An 18,101-nucleotide genomic window follows, 5' to 3' on the forward strand; every position below is an offset into this window, starting at 1 on the left:
TATATATCAGAGGTATATAAGATAAGATTTAGCATTTGCAGAAAACAATAATTGGACTTTAATCCTGCCATGACTGTGTAAGATAATGGTCAATTTCTATTAAATTATCTTGACAATTTAGTATAAGAGTAAGGCTATCCTAACTACAGATAAATGTAACTTTAGGATTAATACAGCTTCATTCTTCAGACAATGCCCTAAAGACTTTGACAGGATTGTAAATTACTTTGGGCAGAGATGTATCATTATAAGACTTGGGTTAGATTGCCTCCTTCACACACAAGCACTTTTTTTGTGACTCTGCAATCCTGCCCTATAAGCAGAACTTTATCACAGAAGTACAGTATATCTGGGAGAACATGCCAGTCTCTCCATTAGACATACTGCTTCAATTATAGTTACAAAAAGAGAACTATCCATAAAGAAATGAGTACGGTAATGAGAATTACAACATGTATTTCAGATAAAATATAGAGAGTGAGACACTGAAGCGATAATCTGCAATGAAGAGCTAACTTGTTCCTATAATATTCTCTCCAAAGTTATACATTACTACATATGATCTCCCTCTCCCTTTCTCACTAGTCCATTTTAATTCAGGTGTGCAACATGCTTATTTTTTCAGACATTAACATGGCAGGGGAGCCAAAACCATACAGACCTAAGCTGGGAACTAAGCGACCACTTTCTGCTCTATACAGGTAAGCTGCCAGATTGATTAAAAAACCTATGAAATGTTTTTCAAGTTTTTGATGAATGTTTCGTGGTATCTGACCATTCAGTTGCCCCTTGGCAGAGAAGTCTTGCTGGAAATAAAAGGTACCAATGCTTACCATTTTTTTAAATAAAAAAAAATGAAGCTTGGTTTCATATTTAATCCAAAACCCATGTTTCTTTTAGCCTTTTTCAGGACTTCTCCACCTAATTCGCATATACAGGGATGCCCACTGGCACCATTCCTTTAGCCTCTTATTAAGCAATAACATTCACATTTCTGTAGAACTAATTAGAGTTTGGCTGGTTTCAAGCAGTAAAGATACATTTCACAAATAATCGCAATAACATTTAGACTTACATATTACTTCATAATGGTTTTCAGCCCTCTCTAAGCAGTCTACAAAGTCAGCAAATTTCCAATCTGGGTCCCCATTTCATTGACTTCGGAAGAATGGAAGACTGAGTAAAATCTTGAGCTAGTCAGGATCAAAGTCCTGGTAGTGGGCAATGCTGCATTCTAACCAATGCACACTGTGACTCTTACCTAAAGCTTCAACTTCTTGTTACCTGAGTGAAATATCTATGTGTGATAGATTTATCAGAATTGCAGCCACACATAGAGTTCCTCAGATATTTAAGGCAAGGCAATTTCAGATCATTACACAAACATTTTATGAGATAGGTCAATTCTATATAAGTTTGAACTGCCTGATAGGAGACTATTATCTATTTTACCCTAGTCATGAGTAGGAATGCCTCAAAGGTATTAGACAACTTGCTAGCTAGGCAAGAAATAGTGACTAACTGCCAGTAGCTACTTCTTTCACCTGCTAGACCTCTGTTTTGCAGTTTTCATTTTAGAAGAAATAATATTTAAGAGCTCGTATGAATTATTGGGTCTCCAGACAACTGCTTTTGGTACAGGTACTATTTGCTTAAAGTTCCCAGGGTCACTGAGTCTCAGAAACAATTTATTTCAATGCAATTTTATATTTTAAAAAGTTTCACAGTTTAGGACAAGATACAGTACAAAGAAGACCTCTGCTGACCAGTGGGCTTCTGAGGTCAGGGATATTTCAAAACAGTCTTCCCCGGCAGCTATTTTATTAAACTTTCAGGACTGCATCTGCTAACTTATAACACAATAAACATCCTAGCATCAGATCATTTCATCAACTCTCACATGACTTTATATTGTAAGTAGCCCCTTCCATCTTTTTCAATAAAATAATGAAGGTCCTTCACCATCTTGTCTCTCACCCATTGAATATTTGGATCCATCTGATTTCCAGATTGGATTAGGCACTGATAACTTAGACAAACTAATTCATCCAGTGGGCGAAAATAAAATAACATACAGTGGTACCTCGTCTTACGAACTCCTCTTCTAACGAACTTTTCAAGATACGAACCCGGTGTTTAAGATTTTTTTGCATCTTCTTCCGAACTATTTTCACCTTACGAACCCAAGCAGCTGCTGCTGGGATGAAGGGGTTTCTTCCCCCCCCCTTTTTTGAAGAAAGAAAAGGGAAGGGCAGCTTGGAGGAGTAAAGATTTTGCATGCTTACAAAGGCACTGAAACGGTGTCTTTTTAAGAAAGAAAAGGGAGGGGCAGCTTGGAGGAGTAAAGATTTTGCATGCTTGCAAAGGCACTGAAATGGTGTCTTTTTAAGAAAGAAAAGGGAGGGGCGCCCCCCTTGCCTTTCTTCCTTCCCACTCACCCTTTAGCCTGTTGTGAGCCGCCCCGAGTTTGCGGAGAGGGGCGGCATATAAATCCAATAAATCTAATCTAATCTAATCTAGCCTTGCTTCTTCCACCCGCCCCCTTTAGCTCCTCCTCCCTGCCCTCTGTTCACCTCCCTTCTAAAGTTTGGGATTTTCCTGAAGGATTTGCACGCATTATTTGCTTTTACATTGATTCCTATGGGAAACATTGTTTCATCTTACGAACTTTTCACCTTACGAATTTCCTCCTGGAACCAATTAAGTTTGTATGATGAGGTACCACTGTACTTGTATAATTCTCCAGATAATTTCTTTTTCCAATATAGTGTTCTCATGTACTAAAGGGATGCTGGCCAGTATAATTATGGTTATAATTATTGGTGAAATGTCTATTAAATCAGTTATTATTGTTCCAAACAAAGAATGGCAGAGAATTGCTTGATAAAGATGATCCATTACATAGATAAAGGACAGGGCAACAAAACAGGGAAAGATACTGATGGTTAAATTCCAGCTCGCCCAGTTTCTGCCCAATTCTGCTGTGCTTCGCCCTAAGATGCTGCCAGAGCCCTACAAGATCAGGTCTGAAGATGGTTAATTGAAAAAGTCAGAGGTCAGATCTGAATCGAGCCAGGATAAAATACAGATGAGTATGTTTCTTTCCTCCAGAAAAGAAGAGGCAAATATGTTTTAAAGCCAGAAGCAATTATCGATCTGGTTCCAAAATAAACAGCAAAAGAAATCTGAAGCAGACTCTAGCAATTAATGGTTTGGTGCAGTTTCTCAATCCGATTTTAATGCTTATTGGGGAATTCTGGGAGTTGAAGTCCACAAAGCTAAAAGTTGCTGAGGTTGAGAAACACTGATCTATATTAAAAAGGAGCTAAGTAAAAATTGCATGAAAAGTATGTAGTATTGCTGTTCATGAAGAATTCTGAGAAAGTTGAGTTTCTGAATTACCATGCATCCTACATGCGTAAATATTATCCTAAGGGTATAAAGTCTTTCATTTGACTTCAATATTTTTATTTTAGCTTCACAGCACCAAGTTACTAATTTAAAGATCAATTTAAATGAAAAGCCAATGGATTAATTGTGTTGCCTAAGATTTTTTTTAAAAATAATTTACTGTATCACCACAAATCTCTTGAAACCATTTATACTCAAAGAGGTCAAACTGAGGACAGCCATATTTTGAGCAAATTGAATCTCAGTTCATAAGAATGGATTTCAAACTGTTCTTAATTATAATGTTTCATCCACAAGCCATTACACATAAAGTATCTCTTCTTTTTCTCTCAGGGAAACACATATCTAGTTGCATTTATTAGCAGCCTAGTCAAATCTTATCATTTATATTCATTACATATATCTAAAACTGTTGGTTTGATTATCTGCTGGAAAAGTTATTTATTTATATTTCGTTTTCCACCAAAGAGTTCAAGACCTATGCAACCTCTTTGACCCTCACAATAACCCAAAGAGATAAATTAGAATATTAGACCATTTCAATGTATCCTTTGAAATTAATGACAAGATTCTAGATTTTCTTGGTCATAGGGAACAAGTCAACAGAAAAGGTTATTTGTACCTCTGCTAGCAAGAAGATAAAGCTCAAATTGTCATTCTATGGAAGAAAGTGGTTTCTTCAGGGAAAGGGAGGAAGGGAGGAAAGAAGGACTTCACAAATTTCAACTGAGATGGTACCATGGACAAGCCAGGGCTAGCAGAATATTTTTGAGAAGAATTATCTGCTGATTCGATACACTGATCCTGGAAGTGACAGATCTAGTAATGGTAATGGTTTATTTCTTGTGAGGGAACCAGACATAAGCTGCTCCTTTCAAAATCATGGTTCTGAAATGAAGAAATGCACTCACGCACTCCAGAATGTTAAGATAATTGTTGGGATATGGGCCTTTGTGAGACCTTGAATTCTGGATAATGTAAGGTCTTTATCTTGTGTAGCTACAACATACAATGTACTATCCATTATTTTTTTCAGCAAATTTAATTATGTTTTGTTATTTTATTTAACAGACTTGAATCAAAAGAACCTTTCCTTTCTGTTGGGTGAGTAATAACATTTTGGTTTAATTTTACGTAAAAAAAAGAGAATAGAATGTTTTATTGGCCAAGTGTGATTAGATACACGAGGAATTTGTTTTGGTGCATATGCTCTTAGTGTGCATAAAAGGAAAGATAAGTTCAACGAATCATAAGATACAACACTTAATGATAGTACAGATACAAATAAGCAATCAAATCATATTAGGAACCAGTCAATGTAAATTGTAAAGATACAAGCAACCAAGTTACAGTCATACAATCATTAGTGGGAGGAGAGAGGTGATGGGAATGGTTAGAAGATTAATAGCAATGCAGACCTAGTAAATAATTTGACAGTGTTGAGTGAATTATTTGTTTAGCAGGGGGATGGCCTTCGGGGGAAATTGTTCTGGTGTCTAGTTGTTCTGGTGTGTAGTGCTCTATATTGTTGTTGAGGGTAGGAATTGAAAACAGTTTGGGTTCAGGATGTGAAGACCCTTGCGTTAGACTTTGGAGATTCAAGATGTTGTAGGATGTAGTGCAGGATATTAACAGCAATTTGCAGGGGGTGTAACAGGGATCTGTGATGGTTTTCAAGTGGGAAGATGGTTTTCACGATTTTCATAACTACAGATGTTAGAGCAATTGGTTTGTAATAATTCAGTTCCTTGATGGTGGGCTTCTTTGGCACTCGGATGATAGTAGAGCATTTGATTTTATACACTTCGATCAAGTCACCTCTTAAACACCGTCTTTCAAGGCTGAAGAGACCAAGGCGTTGCAACCTGGTTTCATAAGGGAGGTGCTCCATTTCCTTGATCATACTTGTTGCCCCTTTTTGCAACTTTTCCAGTTCCATTATATCCTTCTTGAGGTGTGGTCACCAGAACTGTACACAGTACTCCAAGTGTGGTCTCACCATTGATTTGTACAGAGACAATACAACACTTGCCGACCTATTTTCGATTCCCTTTCTAATCATGCCAAGCATGGAATTTTTTTTTACTGCTGCTGCGCACTGGGTTGACATCTTCATTGAACTGCCCACCAAAACCCCAAGATCCCTTTCTTGGGTTGTCTCAGAAAGCTTGGTCCATCAGTTGGTAGGTATAATTGGGGTTCTTTGCCCCCGATATGTATAACTTTGCACTTTGCATCTTTCAGTGGCTTTCAGCTACTCAAATAAATAGCGATAGTATTTTATTTACTTTTGGAGATCTTCAGTATTGAATAGAAAAATATAGAATATTTGGGGCAGACGGCTTAAGTCCTTGATGTATCATAAGATATGTAATAAGCCATAAAACACACTTACAGACATTGTAAAATGTGTGCCCCTTCCTCAGTCACATGTCCACGTTTTAGATGTTTGGCAATTAGCTTGCATTTACAACTAGTTGCAGCATTTTATGGTGATGTTGCAGAAAATTTCAATTGCTGCAATTTAAGTGTTGATTCACTTAATGACCAGCATAACAAGTCATAAAATTGTGGTGGTTAAGTGAATCTGGCCTTCCCATTAACTTTGCTTCTGAGAAGCTGGGTGGGAAGATCACAAAAAGGCAATCATATGATCCCAAGATACTGCAGCTATCATAAATTCTGGTTGTCAAGCACCGAAATTGCATGAGGAGGAGGCACTACAATAGTTTTAAGTGCAAGGGTCAATCATAGGTTTTTCAGCACCCTTGTAACTCTGAACAGTCACTAAATGAATGATCTTAAGTTGATATCTACCTGTAGTGGCTTGATATAGTCTATGGATATGAAGAATGGATCTTTGTGAACCTGCATTCTCATCCTTCCTTGGACAGAAGTCCTAAGACATGTAGCAGCTCTTTTCTTGCAGAAGATCCTCTGAACAACAAACATTTCAAAGACAGCTTTTCAGTGAAAAATCTGACCAGAACTCACTAAAAATAATCCTCCAATTTAGTTTTGTATGAAGCAGATTGTCAAATCTGTTAATGGTATAAAAAGTCTGTAATTACCAGTGGAGGTAGAGTGGGTGGTTTTTAGGATTTTCTTTTATACATATATTTTAACTGCTTCTGGTGTAGACCTCAAAATAACCATGCTTAAGAATGATCAAACAACAGTCAGACAGATAAAAATACACTAACAGATGCAGTGGAAAGATGTTAAATTGAAGTGAGCTAAATTGAAGTTAAATACATTTTCCACCACTTCCAATTTTACTCTTTCCACTCCTTACTTAAAAAGATAATTGCCATCAAATAGATACTTTAACTTTTTGAATAAAATTGTTCTAGAAGAATCTTCAACTTTTACCACTTAATTTTGCTTATGCCTTCTCCAAGTGGACATCTTTACCTTCTTGTGGGTTAAAGAATAACCTATTAAGGATTTGGTTATAAGTTGTACATAGTCAGGAAGGCACCAGTCCACTTTTGTGTATTTGAAAATCAGTTTTGCATTTTGAATGGGTTTCAGCGTTAATTCTCTGCCACTAAGAGAAATGAATCTTCATTTTAGAGTAGCCTTTTATAATCAAGTACTATCCAGATGTAATGAATTTCAGCTCCCAAAGGCCATGCTAGCTAACTGAGATTTATGGTATTTGAAATTCAACCTAGAGGACATCCTGTAACAGGAAAGAATATGACAAGTTTTCCCAAGAGAATCATGCCTCTATCTTCCTTTTAAAAACTTATCTAGTATATAGAGATGCACTAAATTATAGATTCTCCGTACTGAAGGAGCGGGTCCAGCAGTCACATGGGGTTGCTCATGTCCAATCCGGTGGAACTGAGCCTAGTATTAAAAAAGCTTGCCGGATCCGCCCCTTCCCCAGAATTCGCTCAGTTCGCATATCCTGCGGTTGTATTGTGATAGCTCGTTCAACATTCTAACACCTTCCCTTCGATCTTTTTCTTCAAAAGTAGTAAGATTTGTTTTATCATTATTATTTACTTGCACTAATAGCGCCAGCCGTTTGTGGCTCGGCTTTTTTCCTTTGGAGAAGTTGCGGTTTCGTTTTCCCCCGGCGGTTTTGCCGTGTACGATCCCCGCGGCCGCTTGTGGATTCTTTTAATCCTTTGGCCTGGAGGTTCTGGTGCAAGTATTAATCTATTGATTTATTGATTCTTTATTGTATATAAAATATTAAAGGGCTTAAGAATTACCTCCTGCGGAGTGAGACGTCTTTCTAGTCTCCTGGACTTAGTCGATCGCTTCCCCTTTTTTTTTTTTTTTTTTTTTTTTTTTTAAATTTTATTTATTGATTTTTAACAATTTAAAATCACACAACATAAAACAGTGCATAGTGAAATGTGAATTGTGCCCATCACCCCGACATACACACATTCCCCACCACCAAATTGGGGGTATTTCTTTTTTAATCCACTTAACCCAAGAGCAATATATCTGTCTACATATTATAGAGTGATTCTAGTTTATTTCTTGTAGCTTGGTCACGGATTCTGCTCGTCATATATCGTCTTACCTTGTCCCACCGTCCAATCAGCTGTCCCAAATCAGTTTCATTATCCAAATTTATCCTTTTTTCCATAATTTCAAATTGAATATGATCCACCATGTACCTATACCAATTTTGCATTGTCCATTTTGTCGCATCCTTCCAACCCAAAACTATTACTGCCTGAGCACTTTCTATTGCTGCTTTTTTTATTTCTCTAAATTCTCCCATCGCATTGCTTTTTACTAATACTGCCATTTCCTTAGTGATTGTCCATTGTATATTTAACATTCCATTGATATCCTCTTTCACTTTTTGCCAAAATTCCTGCACTATCGGGCATTCCCAAAACATATGCATAAACACTCCTTTATCTTGACAACCATGCCAACAATTCCCCCTAACATTCTGCTGAAAATGTGCAAATTGAACGGGAGTAAAATACCACTTATGTAATATTTTCCTTCTCATTTCCCTAATTCTTGTATTTTTAATTTTCCTTATATCTTCTACTATATTTTCCATTTCTTGTACCTCTACTAATATCTCATTTTGCCACCATTTAGTCAATCCATCAATCGTGTCCCCATCTGACTGTACTAGCAGTTTGTATATATTAGTTGCTTGCGCCTTTATCCCCTCACTTTTTTCTCTTATTATTTTCTCTAACCCTGTCTCCTCCCGCCATAATACTTCTTTATTCTCCCTTTCATTTAGATATTTACATATTGCATTTATTTGTAGCCACCTTCCCTTACCTAACCACCATTCTATGCGATTTCTACTTGGCCTGCCATCCTTCTCGTATAACTGTTCTATCTTAGTTATCCCTCTTCCCTTCAACTCTCCTATAACCCTGTTTAAGTTAATTTCGTTTTCTCTATTTATTACATAAAGCGATGACAGTTTAGATTTATATAATCCTATTTTCCCTTGCCATTTTTTCCAAATTTCCATAGTCCCTTTCATTGGGCCTATTAATTTTCCTATATCTCTCCTATTCCACTTCCTAAAAATTAATTCTCTATTATTCATCCCGTTTATCTGTTTTTCCAATTTCGCCCATTTATTTTCACTTAATTGCAACTCCATTAACCTTTCCATTTGAAAAGCTTCCCTATACAGCTCCAAACATGGAACACCCCATCCCCCCTCTTTTTCATTCGCAATTAACCACTTTTTTCTTATTCTTGGTCTCTTATCTTCTTCAATCCAATAATTTAATTTTTTGTCCCACTCTTTAACCTTACATACCGATAACCCCCCCGACAGCACCTGAAATAGGTACATCATCTTGGGAGCTATCATCATTTTTAAAGCTCTTATTTTAGAGAGTCTCCTTAGCTTTTTATCTTTCCAGCTCCTCATCTGTTTCAACATTTTCCTCCATGTTATTCTATAATTAATCTCTTCCATTTTCACTGGGTTTTTTAATAACCAAATTCCCAAATATTTTATTTTTTTAAGTCCTAATTTCAACCCTGATTCTTTCCTAATTTCTATCTGTTCTCTCGGATCTGTATTTAAACACATAATCTCTGATTTTTCCATATTAACCGACAGTCCCGATTCCTGCTTAAACTCTTGTAAAATATTTATTATACCTTTAATCATCTCCATCGGGGTCTGGGTCAATATAATTGCATCATCTGCAAATAAATTTATTTTCATTTCTAATTTCCCTATTCTATATCCTGCCCAAGTGTTATCTTGTCTTATCTTATTAGCTAAGATCTCTATTGCTATTACGAATAATTTTGGAGACAGAGGGCATCCCTGCTTGGTGCCGTTTAATATTTTAATACTCTGCGTTCTTTGTCCATTCACTCTTATATATGCTTCATTTCCTTTATAAATCTCTTTTATAGTTTCACAAAATTTTTCCCCCATATTTAATTTGTTACATAATTTATATAAATAACTATGGTTAACTTTATCGAACGCTTTATAAACATCTAATTTCAAAATTCCCAATTTCCTTTTAGTAGCGGTAGCATGGTGCATCACATTCATTACATTTCTAATTGGTTCACTTATTTTCCTTCCCTTCACGAATCCATATTGATCCTCTTCAATTATTTTTGGTAAAATATTTTCTAATCTATTTGCCAGTATTTTCATAAATATTTTATAATCCTGATTTGCCAAACTGATCGGACGGTAAGACCCAGGCTCTCTTAAATCTCGACCCATCTTCGGAATGGTAACAATTTCTGAAAGCTTCCATGTCTGCGGGATATCACGATTTGACAATATATTATTAAACAATTTCCCCAAATGCGGCAGCAAAACATTCACATAAGTTTTATAAAATTCCCCTGTAAACCCATCTGGGCCCGGTGCTTTGGCTTGTTTTAACCCTTTAATTACTCTAGCAATTTCATCTTGTGTAATTTCTGCATTCAAAATTTGTTTGTCTTCTTCACTTACTATTTTCCCAACCTTGAGGACTTCTATCTTCACTTGCTCCTCTTTATACAAATCTTCATAATATTTCCTCATTATCTCCTCTAACTGGTCATTACCATATCTAACCACTCCACTGGTGTCCCTCAATGCTAAAATACATGATTTTTCTTTCCTCTTCTTCAGATATCTCGCCATTTGCTGCATTGATCTTGTCCCCCAACTCTGTATTTTTTGTCGCATCGCCATTCTCATCTTATTCCATTTAATCTCATCATACACCATCAACTGTTTCTTTTTCAATTTCAGTAAACTATTCCAATCTCTACTTTTCGTCATTCTTAACTGCTCTTGTATCAAATCTATTTCCCTTATCTTCCTTTCCCTCTCTCTACCCCACCTCTTCCTAATATCTGCTTCCATACATATGCATTGTCCCCTCATGAAGGCCTTACATGCATCCCATACAATTGATTGTTTAATACCACCCACATCATTAATTCTAAAATATTCTGATAACTCTGTTTGCAATTTCTCTTTATCTTGTTCCCTAGCAGTTACAACTGCATTATATCTCCAAATTTTTTGATTTCGTTCCTGACCTATTTCCAATTCTGCCAATAGTGGGGCATGATCTGATATCCATATACTTTTAATGTCCACTTTTTTAACTTGTATATTACCTCCCCTGTTCATTAATATGTAGTCTATGCAGCTAAATGTGTGATATCTTGCTGAATAATATGTAGCTCTGTTTAAAATATCTGCATGTAGATCCACCATATTAAGTCTATTTAAATGTAACATCCTGCTATTTGCATTCCCATTTGTTAATTGCATATTAAAATCTCCTGCCAAAAAAGTTGAGCCCTCCTTAAAATTGTCTAACTTCTTCTTAGTATTTATTATAAATTGTTTTGTTTTCCCATTTGGGGCATAAATTGCTGCTAATGTCAACTTCTTTTGATTTATTTTCCCTTTAACAAATATCCACCTTCCTTCTCTGTCTTTCTGAATTCCCACCTCTTCAAAATTAACCCTCTGATGAATCAGAATCGCTGTGCCTCGACTATTTTGCGTTCCTCTTGACTCAAACACCCATTTCCAATTTCTATCATTAATCAAGTTATCCCTTCCTCCCCTTCTTTTATGTGTTTCTGTCAAAATCATAATATCCACCTTATATTGCTTAGCCATCCTTAATATCCTAAAACGTTTCAAATCCGATCCCAAACCATTCACATTTAAAACCATTATCTTACACTCCGTCATAATATACCAAAAACACCCTTTTCCCCTCTTGTTTTGCCCTTGGTTTATATTTTTCCCTTTTCTTTACCCCTATTACCCCCCCCAACGTGCCTCCCCCTGTGCTCCCCCCACTGAGAGGGGAGAAGACAAGAAAAAACCTTGCCCATACCTGAGGCACATTTTCTGGATTGCGTTCCCACTCAAACTAGCTCCTCTTTCAACCCTTTTTAATTTTATAAAAGAGAGATTTCTCCCCCCCTCCTTTCTCCTTTAAATAATTCCTTCTTTAACTTCTTCTTTAATTTTAAATTCTTAAACCCCCTTTTTCTTCCCCTTAGACTTCCCCCACTGAATGACAGATATACAGGAATCCCAAGGCATCTCCAAGAAAAATAATAATAATAATAACAACAATAATAGTAATAGTAATAGTAATAATTCTTTTCCTTTTCCTTCCCCCCCCCCCCCCACAACAAGACAAGGGACCAAACACCATCACTTTCTGGCTCTCTTCTCACGCTGAGCCCGTGTTCTTCTCTGCTCCTTTCTGATGGCCTCCACCTGCCCGCTTAACTCCTTCAGCTGCTCTTCCCTTCGTCTTTCCTCCTCATCAGGGGTACTCCGACCGTCAAAAGCCTCTTCTTCTTCATATGCTAGTGCTCCAGTTTCATCAAACTTAATCCCCAGTTGATCCAGCAAAGCCTTTCCCTCCTCCAATGAGCGTGCTCTGTACATTTTATTGTCCTGGAACACCAAGATGGCCACTGGATAGCCCCAGCTAAATCTAGTTCCACTTTGATATAGCCGGCTTGCAATTGGTTTCAACACAGCTCTCGCTCTCAGGGTTTCCCAGGAAAGATCCCTCAGAACCCTTATCTCATTTCCGTCTTGTTTAAGGCTCGTAGAAGTCTTCAAAGTTTTATAAATCATCTCTGCTTTTTTTTCACTAAGGAAAGCGATGATCACATCTCTCTGTCTGCCGTCTCTCCTGGGGGCTGCCCAATGAACCCGTAACAGCTCCTCCACGCTGACCTCCACGCCTGTCTGTTTATTTAACCAAGCACAGACAGCTTCTGTTAACTTAAATTCAGAGGGCAAATCCATTCTGAACCCTCGTAAACGCAAATTCCTCCTTCTCTGTCTGTCCTCCAAATTTGCGATTCTGTCATTTATTTGTCTTATTTTTCCATCGTAATCCATCACTTGTTTCTCAACTTTCAGTATCTTTCCAGCAGAAGAATCCCCTTCCTTTTTAATTTGTTTAACTTCTAAATCCATCTGTTCCATTTTATTCTCAACTTTGTTGAATCTCTCTTCAAACCCGCTACAAATCTCCAGAAGTTTATCTAACTTCTGCTCAATGTTAGCCAGACTAGAGGGGTCTTTCCCTCCCTCCGCCATTTTAAGATTTATTGTACTCACTTATCACTTCCTTGTTACAGCGAAAGCGCCTCCGTCTTTGCTTGAAATCATAAATCTTCAAACTCACTTTGATGCCGACAGATTCTTGTTTCTTCCTATATTTTTCTAAGGAAGATTTATAGTCTTTTTAAGAGGGAGAAAACTCTTTACATTTTATCTTTGTTCGGAGCCAGAGGTGAAATGCCTAGAAAGCAATTCGGCACATGCGCAATCCGTCGATCGCTTCCCCTTTAAGAAATATTACGGAGCGATTTTTCGGCGCGAAGGCCTTCGCGCCCTTTTTAAATTTAGGCCTCTCGTGTTGGCCTCCTGCCAGCCGCGTAGGCCTCAGTCCACCGCGTGGATCCCGGAGCGGGCCTTGGGGGTCCCAGGCTAAATTCTCCACCGGCTAAGCCTCCAACCAGAGTGCCTTGGTTTACTTAATTAAATATGTTTCCTGTATCTTCTATTTCTAGTGGTAATCTTTCTTGAAGAAAATATAACAGATAGTAAAAGATAAGCAGTATAGCCAGCTATGATTAAATTTTAAGAAAGGAATTGACATTTGACATGATTTGACACCTCCTGCAGTTATTGAATTGCAAATTGTAATTCAATACTTTCAGGTTTCACCTATATACAAGAAAATTCCTGAATATTGGAAATGGCTAAAATTTACAAAGAGATTTACAAGAGATGATAAATGCCAAAAGCTGTCATTGTGCTTTATGTATTATATTAATTATAATTGTTATTTTTTTCAGAATAACGTTTTAAAGTTATTTCAGGAAACATTTTAACCACCCAAAACTTTGAAAGCACTTGAGTCATTAGGAATAAGAGTTTCAGTATCAACTTTTTACTTACAGAAAATGGTAACTACTAGTCATTTCTACAGCAGTAACCCATATCTCACCCTATCTCAAAGCTTTGGTGCATAAAGCAGCTTATACAGATATTCATTTTGCTTCTACTCTGTGACCTAGGATGCACTGAGAGTGATTGATTACCCAAGTGTTTTTTTCCCCCTGGGTGAAGATGAATTTGATTCCTTAATCTTAATTCAACATCTTAATCACTACACTACATTGTGAATCACTCAAGACTATTGATATTCAATTAGCTTTTTAGGAATTAAAGTTCAACACATTTGTAGGATTATCAATACAAACTTCATTTGAACTCTCATTGTCATGTTTAATTGGGTCTTATGTACATTTTTCATAGATATTTATGAAATCAATAGCTATGTAAATTGAAAGAATAAGAAAACAAAAAATACTTGCATAATTCTTGGGGTGGAAATCATAGTGTGTGAAGGAGTTATTCGGGTTCAAATCACTCTACTACAGAGATTTAGATCTATATATTGATCAGTATACTCATTTCAGGAACTGAATCATAATTTGAATGGAGACCCTTTCTTGTGTAGCCCCATTCTCTCTTCTGAAAAATAAATTCTGGGCCAGACTTAATCTTCTTTATTTCCAGGACAATGTGCTTTTTTTTTTGAAGCAGAGTTAATACAGTAGGATAATTCAGATTATTGAATTAATCCAGTATCTGAAATAACATGATTTCTCAAACAGAAATTATTGCTTCCTTCTAGAGAAGAAATTAAGTTGTATTTAGTTCATTGATAAATATTTCATGTAATCTGGGGAAAGCTATCCTGGCAGTAATCAGAGAAAAAACATCCTTAAATTTCAAGTAAGTATGAATTATTGCAGCTATATGCAAATAGATAGTAAGAGCTAAAATATAAAGCACTCAAGATAATTGGCTTTTCCAAAACAATTGTCTTTAATAAACGGACACCTGTGTGACTGAAAATGGCTGAGCACTAAAACTGTTCTTTGTAGTATGCTTTTAAATAATTTCCTATATCTGAATAACATTTCCCATGTAAGTGGCACCTCAAAGAGGAAGTTATAGTTGCTAATTGATGGAAATTGAAAATGTACGTGGTTATTTTTAATAATGGATTAGTGCCAACCAAATTTAGTTACAGAAGCTATAGAATTGTTGGGATGCATTTGAATAGTGAAACTCTTAAATAATAGAGACAATAATATATATCAGAGGTATATAAGATAAGATTTAGCATTTGCAGAAAACAATAATTGGACTTTAATCCTGCCATGACTGTGTAAGATAATGGTCAATTTCTATTAAATTATCTTGACAATTTAGTATAAGAGTAAGGCTATCCTAACTACAGATAAATGTAACTTTAGGATTAATACAGCTTCATTCTTCAGACAATGCCCTAAAGACTTTGACAGGATTGTAAATTACTTTGGGCAGAGATGTATCATTATAAGACTTGGGTTAGATTGCCTCCTTCACACACAAGCACTTTTTTTGTGACTCTGCAATCCTGCCCTATAAGCAGAACTTTATCACAGAAGTACAGTATATCTGGGAGAACATGCCAGTCTCTCCATTAGACATACTGCTTCAATTATAGTTACAAAAAGAGAACTATCCATAAAGAAATGAGTACGGTAATGAGAATTACAACATGTATTTCAGATAAAATATAGAGAGTGAGACACTGAAGCGATAATCTGCAATGAAGAGCTAACTTGTTCCTATAATATTCTCTCCAAAGTTATACATTACTACATATGATCTCCCTCTCCCTTTCTCACTAGTCCATTTTAATTCAGGTGTGCAACATGCTTATTTTTTCAGACATTAACATGGCAGGGGAGCCAAAACCATACAGACCTAAGCTGGGAACTAAGCGACCACTTTCTGCTCTATACAGGTAAGCTGCCAGATTGATTAAAAAACCTATGAAATGTTTTTCAAGTTTTTGATGAATGTTTCGTGGTATCTGACCATTCAGTTGCCCCTTGGCAGAGAAGTCTTGCTGGAAATAAAAGGTACCAATGCTTACCATTTTTTTAAATAAAAAAAAATGAAGCTTGGTTTCATATTTAATCCAAAACCCATGTTTCTTTTAGCCTTTTTCAGGACTTCTCCACCTAATTCGCATATACAGGGATGCCCACTGGCACCATTCCTTTAGCCTCTTATTAAGCAATAACATTCACATTTCTGTAGAACTAATTAGAGTTTGGCTGGTTTCAAGCAGTAAAGATACATTTCACAAATAATCGCAATAACATTTAGACTTACATATTACTTCATAATGGTTTTCAGCCCTCTCTAAGCAGTCTACAAAGTCAGCAAATTTCCAATCTGGGTCCCCATTTCATTGACTTCGGAAGAATGGAAGACTGAGTAAAATCTTGAGCTAGTCAGGATCAAAGTCCTGGTAGTGGGCAATGCTGCATTCTAACCAATGCACACTGTGACTCTTACCTAAAGCTTCAACTTCTTGTTACCTGAGTGAAATATCTATGTGTGATAGATTTATCAGAATTGCAGCCACACATAGAGTTCCTCAGATATTTAAGGCAAGGCAATTTCAGATCATTACACAAACATTTTATGAGATAGGTCAATTCTATATAAGTTTGAACTGCCTGATAGGAGACTATTATCTATTTTACCCTAGTCATGAGTAGGAATGCCTCAAAGGTATTAGACAACTTGCTAGCTAGGCAAGAAATAGTGACTAACTGCCAGTAGCTACTTCTTTCACCTGCTAGACCTCTGTTTTGCAGTTTTCATTTTAGAAGAAATAATATTTAAGAGCTCGTATGAATTATTGGGTCTCCAGACAACTGCTTTTGGTACAGGTACTATTTGCTTAAAGTTCCCAGGGTCACTGAGTCTCAGAAACAATTTATTTCAATGCAATTTTATATTTTAAAAAGTTTCACAGTTTAGGACAAGATACAGTACAAAGAAGACCTCTGCTGACCAGTGGGCTTCTGAGGTCAGGGATATTTCAAAACAGTCTTCCCCGGCAGCTATTTTATTAAACTTTCAGGACTGCATCTGCTAACTTATAACACAATAAACATCCTAGCATCAGATCATTTCATCAACTCTCACATGACTTTATATTGTAAGTAGCCCCTTCCATCTTTTTCAATAAAATAATGAAGGTCCTTCACCATCTTGTCTCTCACCCATTGAATATTTGGATCCATCTGATTTCCAGATTGGATTAGGCACTGATAACTTAGACAAACTAATTCATCCAGTGGGCGAAAATAAAATAACATACAGTGGTACCTCGTCTTACGAACTCCTCTTCTAACGAACTTTTCAAGATACGAACCCGGTGTTTAAGATTTTTTTGCATCTTCTTCCGAACTATTTTCACCTTACGAACCCAAGCAGCTGCTGCTGGGATGAAGGGGTTTCTTCCCCCCCCCTTTTTTGAAGAAAGAAAAGGGAAGGGCAGCTTGGAGGAGTAAAGATTTTGCATGCTTACAAAGGCACTGAAACGGTGTCTTTTTAAGAAAGAAAAGGGAGGGGCAGCTTGGAGGAGTAAAGATTTTGCATGCTTGCAAAGGCACTGAAATGGTGTCTTTTTAAGAAAGAAAAGGGAGGGGCGCCCCCCTTGCCTTTCTTCCTTCCCACTCACCCTTTAGCCTGTTGTGAGCCGCCCCGAGTTTGCGGAGAGGGGCGGCATATAAATCCAATAAATCTAATCTAATCTAATCTAGCCTTGCTTCTTCCACCCGCCCCCTTTAGCTCCTCCTCCCTGCCCTCTGTTCACCTCCCTTCTAAAGTTTGGGATTTTCCTGAAGGATTTGCACGCATTATTTGCTTTTACATTGATTCCTATGGGAAACATTGTTTCATCTTACGAACTTTTCACCTTACGAATTTCCTCCTGGAACCAATTAAGTTTGTATGATGAGGTACCACTGTACTTGTATAATTCTCCAGATAATTTCTTTTTCCAATATAGTGTTCTCATGTACTAAAGGGATGCTGGCCAGTATAATTATGGTTATAATTATTGGTGAAATGTCTATTAAATCAGTTATTATTGTTCCAAACAAAGAATGGCAGAGAATTGCTTGATAAAGATGATCCATTACATAGATAAAGGACAGGGCAACAAAACAGGGAAAGATACTGATGGTTAAATTCCAGCTCGCCCAGTTTCTGCCCAATTCTGCTGTGCTTCGCCCTAAGATGCTGCCAGAGCCCTACAAGATCAGGTCTGAAGATGGTTAAT

General features: G+C 36.9%; 1 protein-coding gene across 1 annotated transcript in view; it reads left to right on the forward strand.

The window, feature by feature from the left end:
• The first annotated feature begins 666 nt into the window (after positions 1–666).
• Positions 667–18,101, forward strand: part of RALYL (RALY RNA binding protein like) — a 60,814-nt gene continuing 43,379 nt past the window's right edge. Inside the window, exons 1-3 of the mRNA XM_070747989.1 lie at positions 667–701; positions 4,483–4,515; positions 15,686–15,761. Of these exons, the coding sequence (XP_070604090.1) occupies positions 15,694–15,761 (68 nt within the window). The 5' untranslated portion in view covers positions 667–701; positions 4,483–4,515; positions 15,686–15,693. The remainder of the gene's footprint in view (positions 702–4,482; positions 4,516–15,685; positions 15,762–18,101) is intronic.

Source organism: Erythrolamprus reginae, chromosome 3 (assembly GCF_031021105.1).
Source record: "Erythrolamprus reginae isolate rEryReg1 chromosome 3, rEryReg1.hap1, whole genome shotgun sequence".
NCBI classification, from domain to species: domain Eukaryota; kingdom Metazoa; phylum Chordata; class Lepidosauria; order Squamata; family Dipsadidae; genus Erythrolamprus; species Erythrolamprus reginae.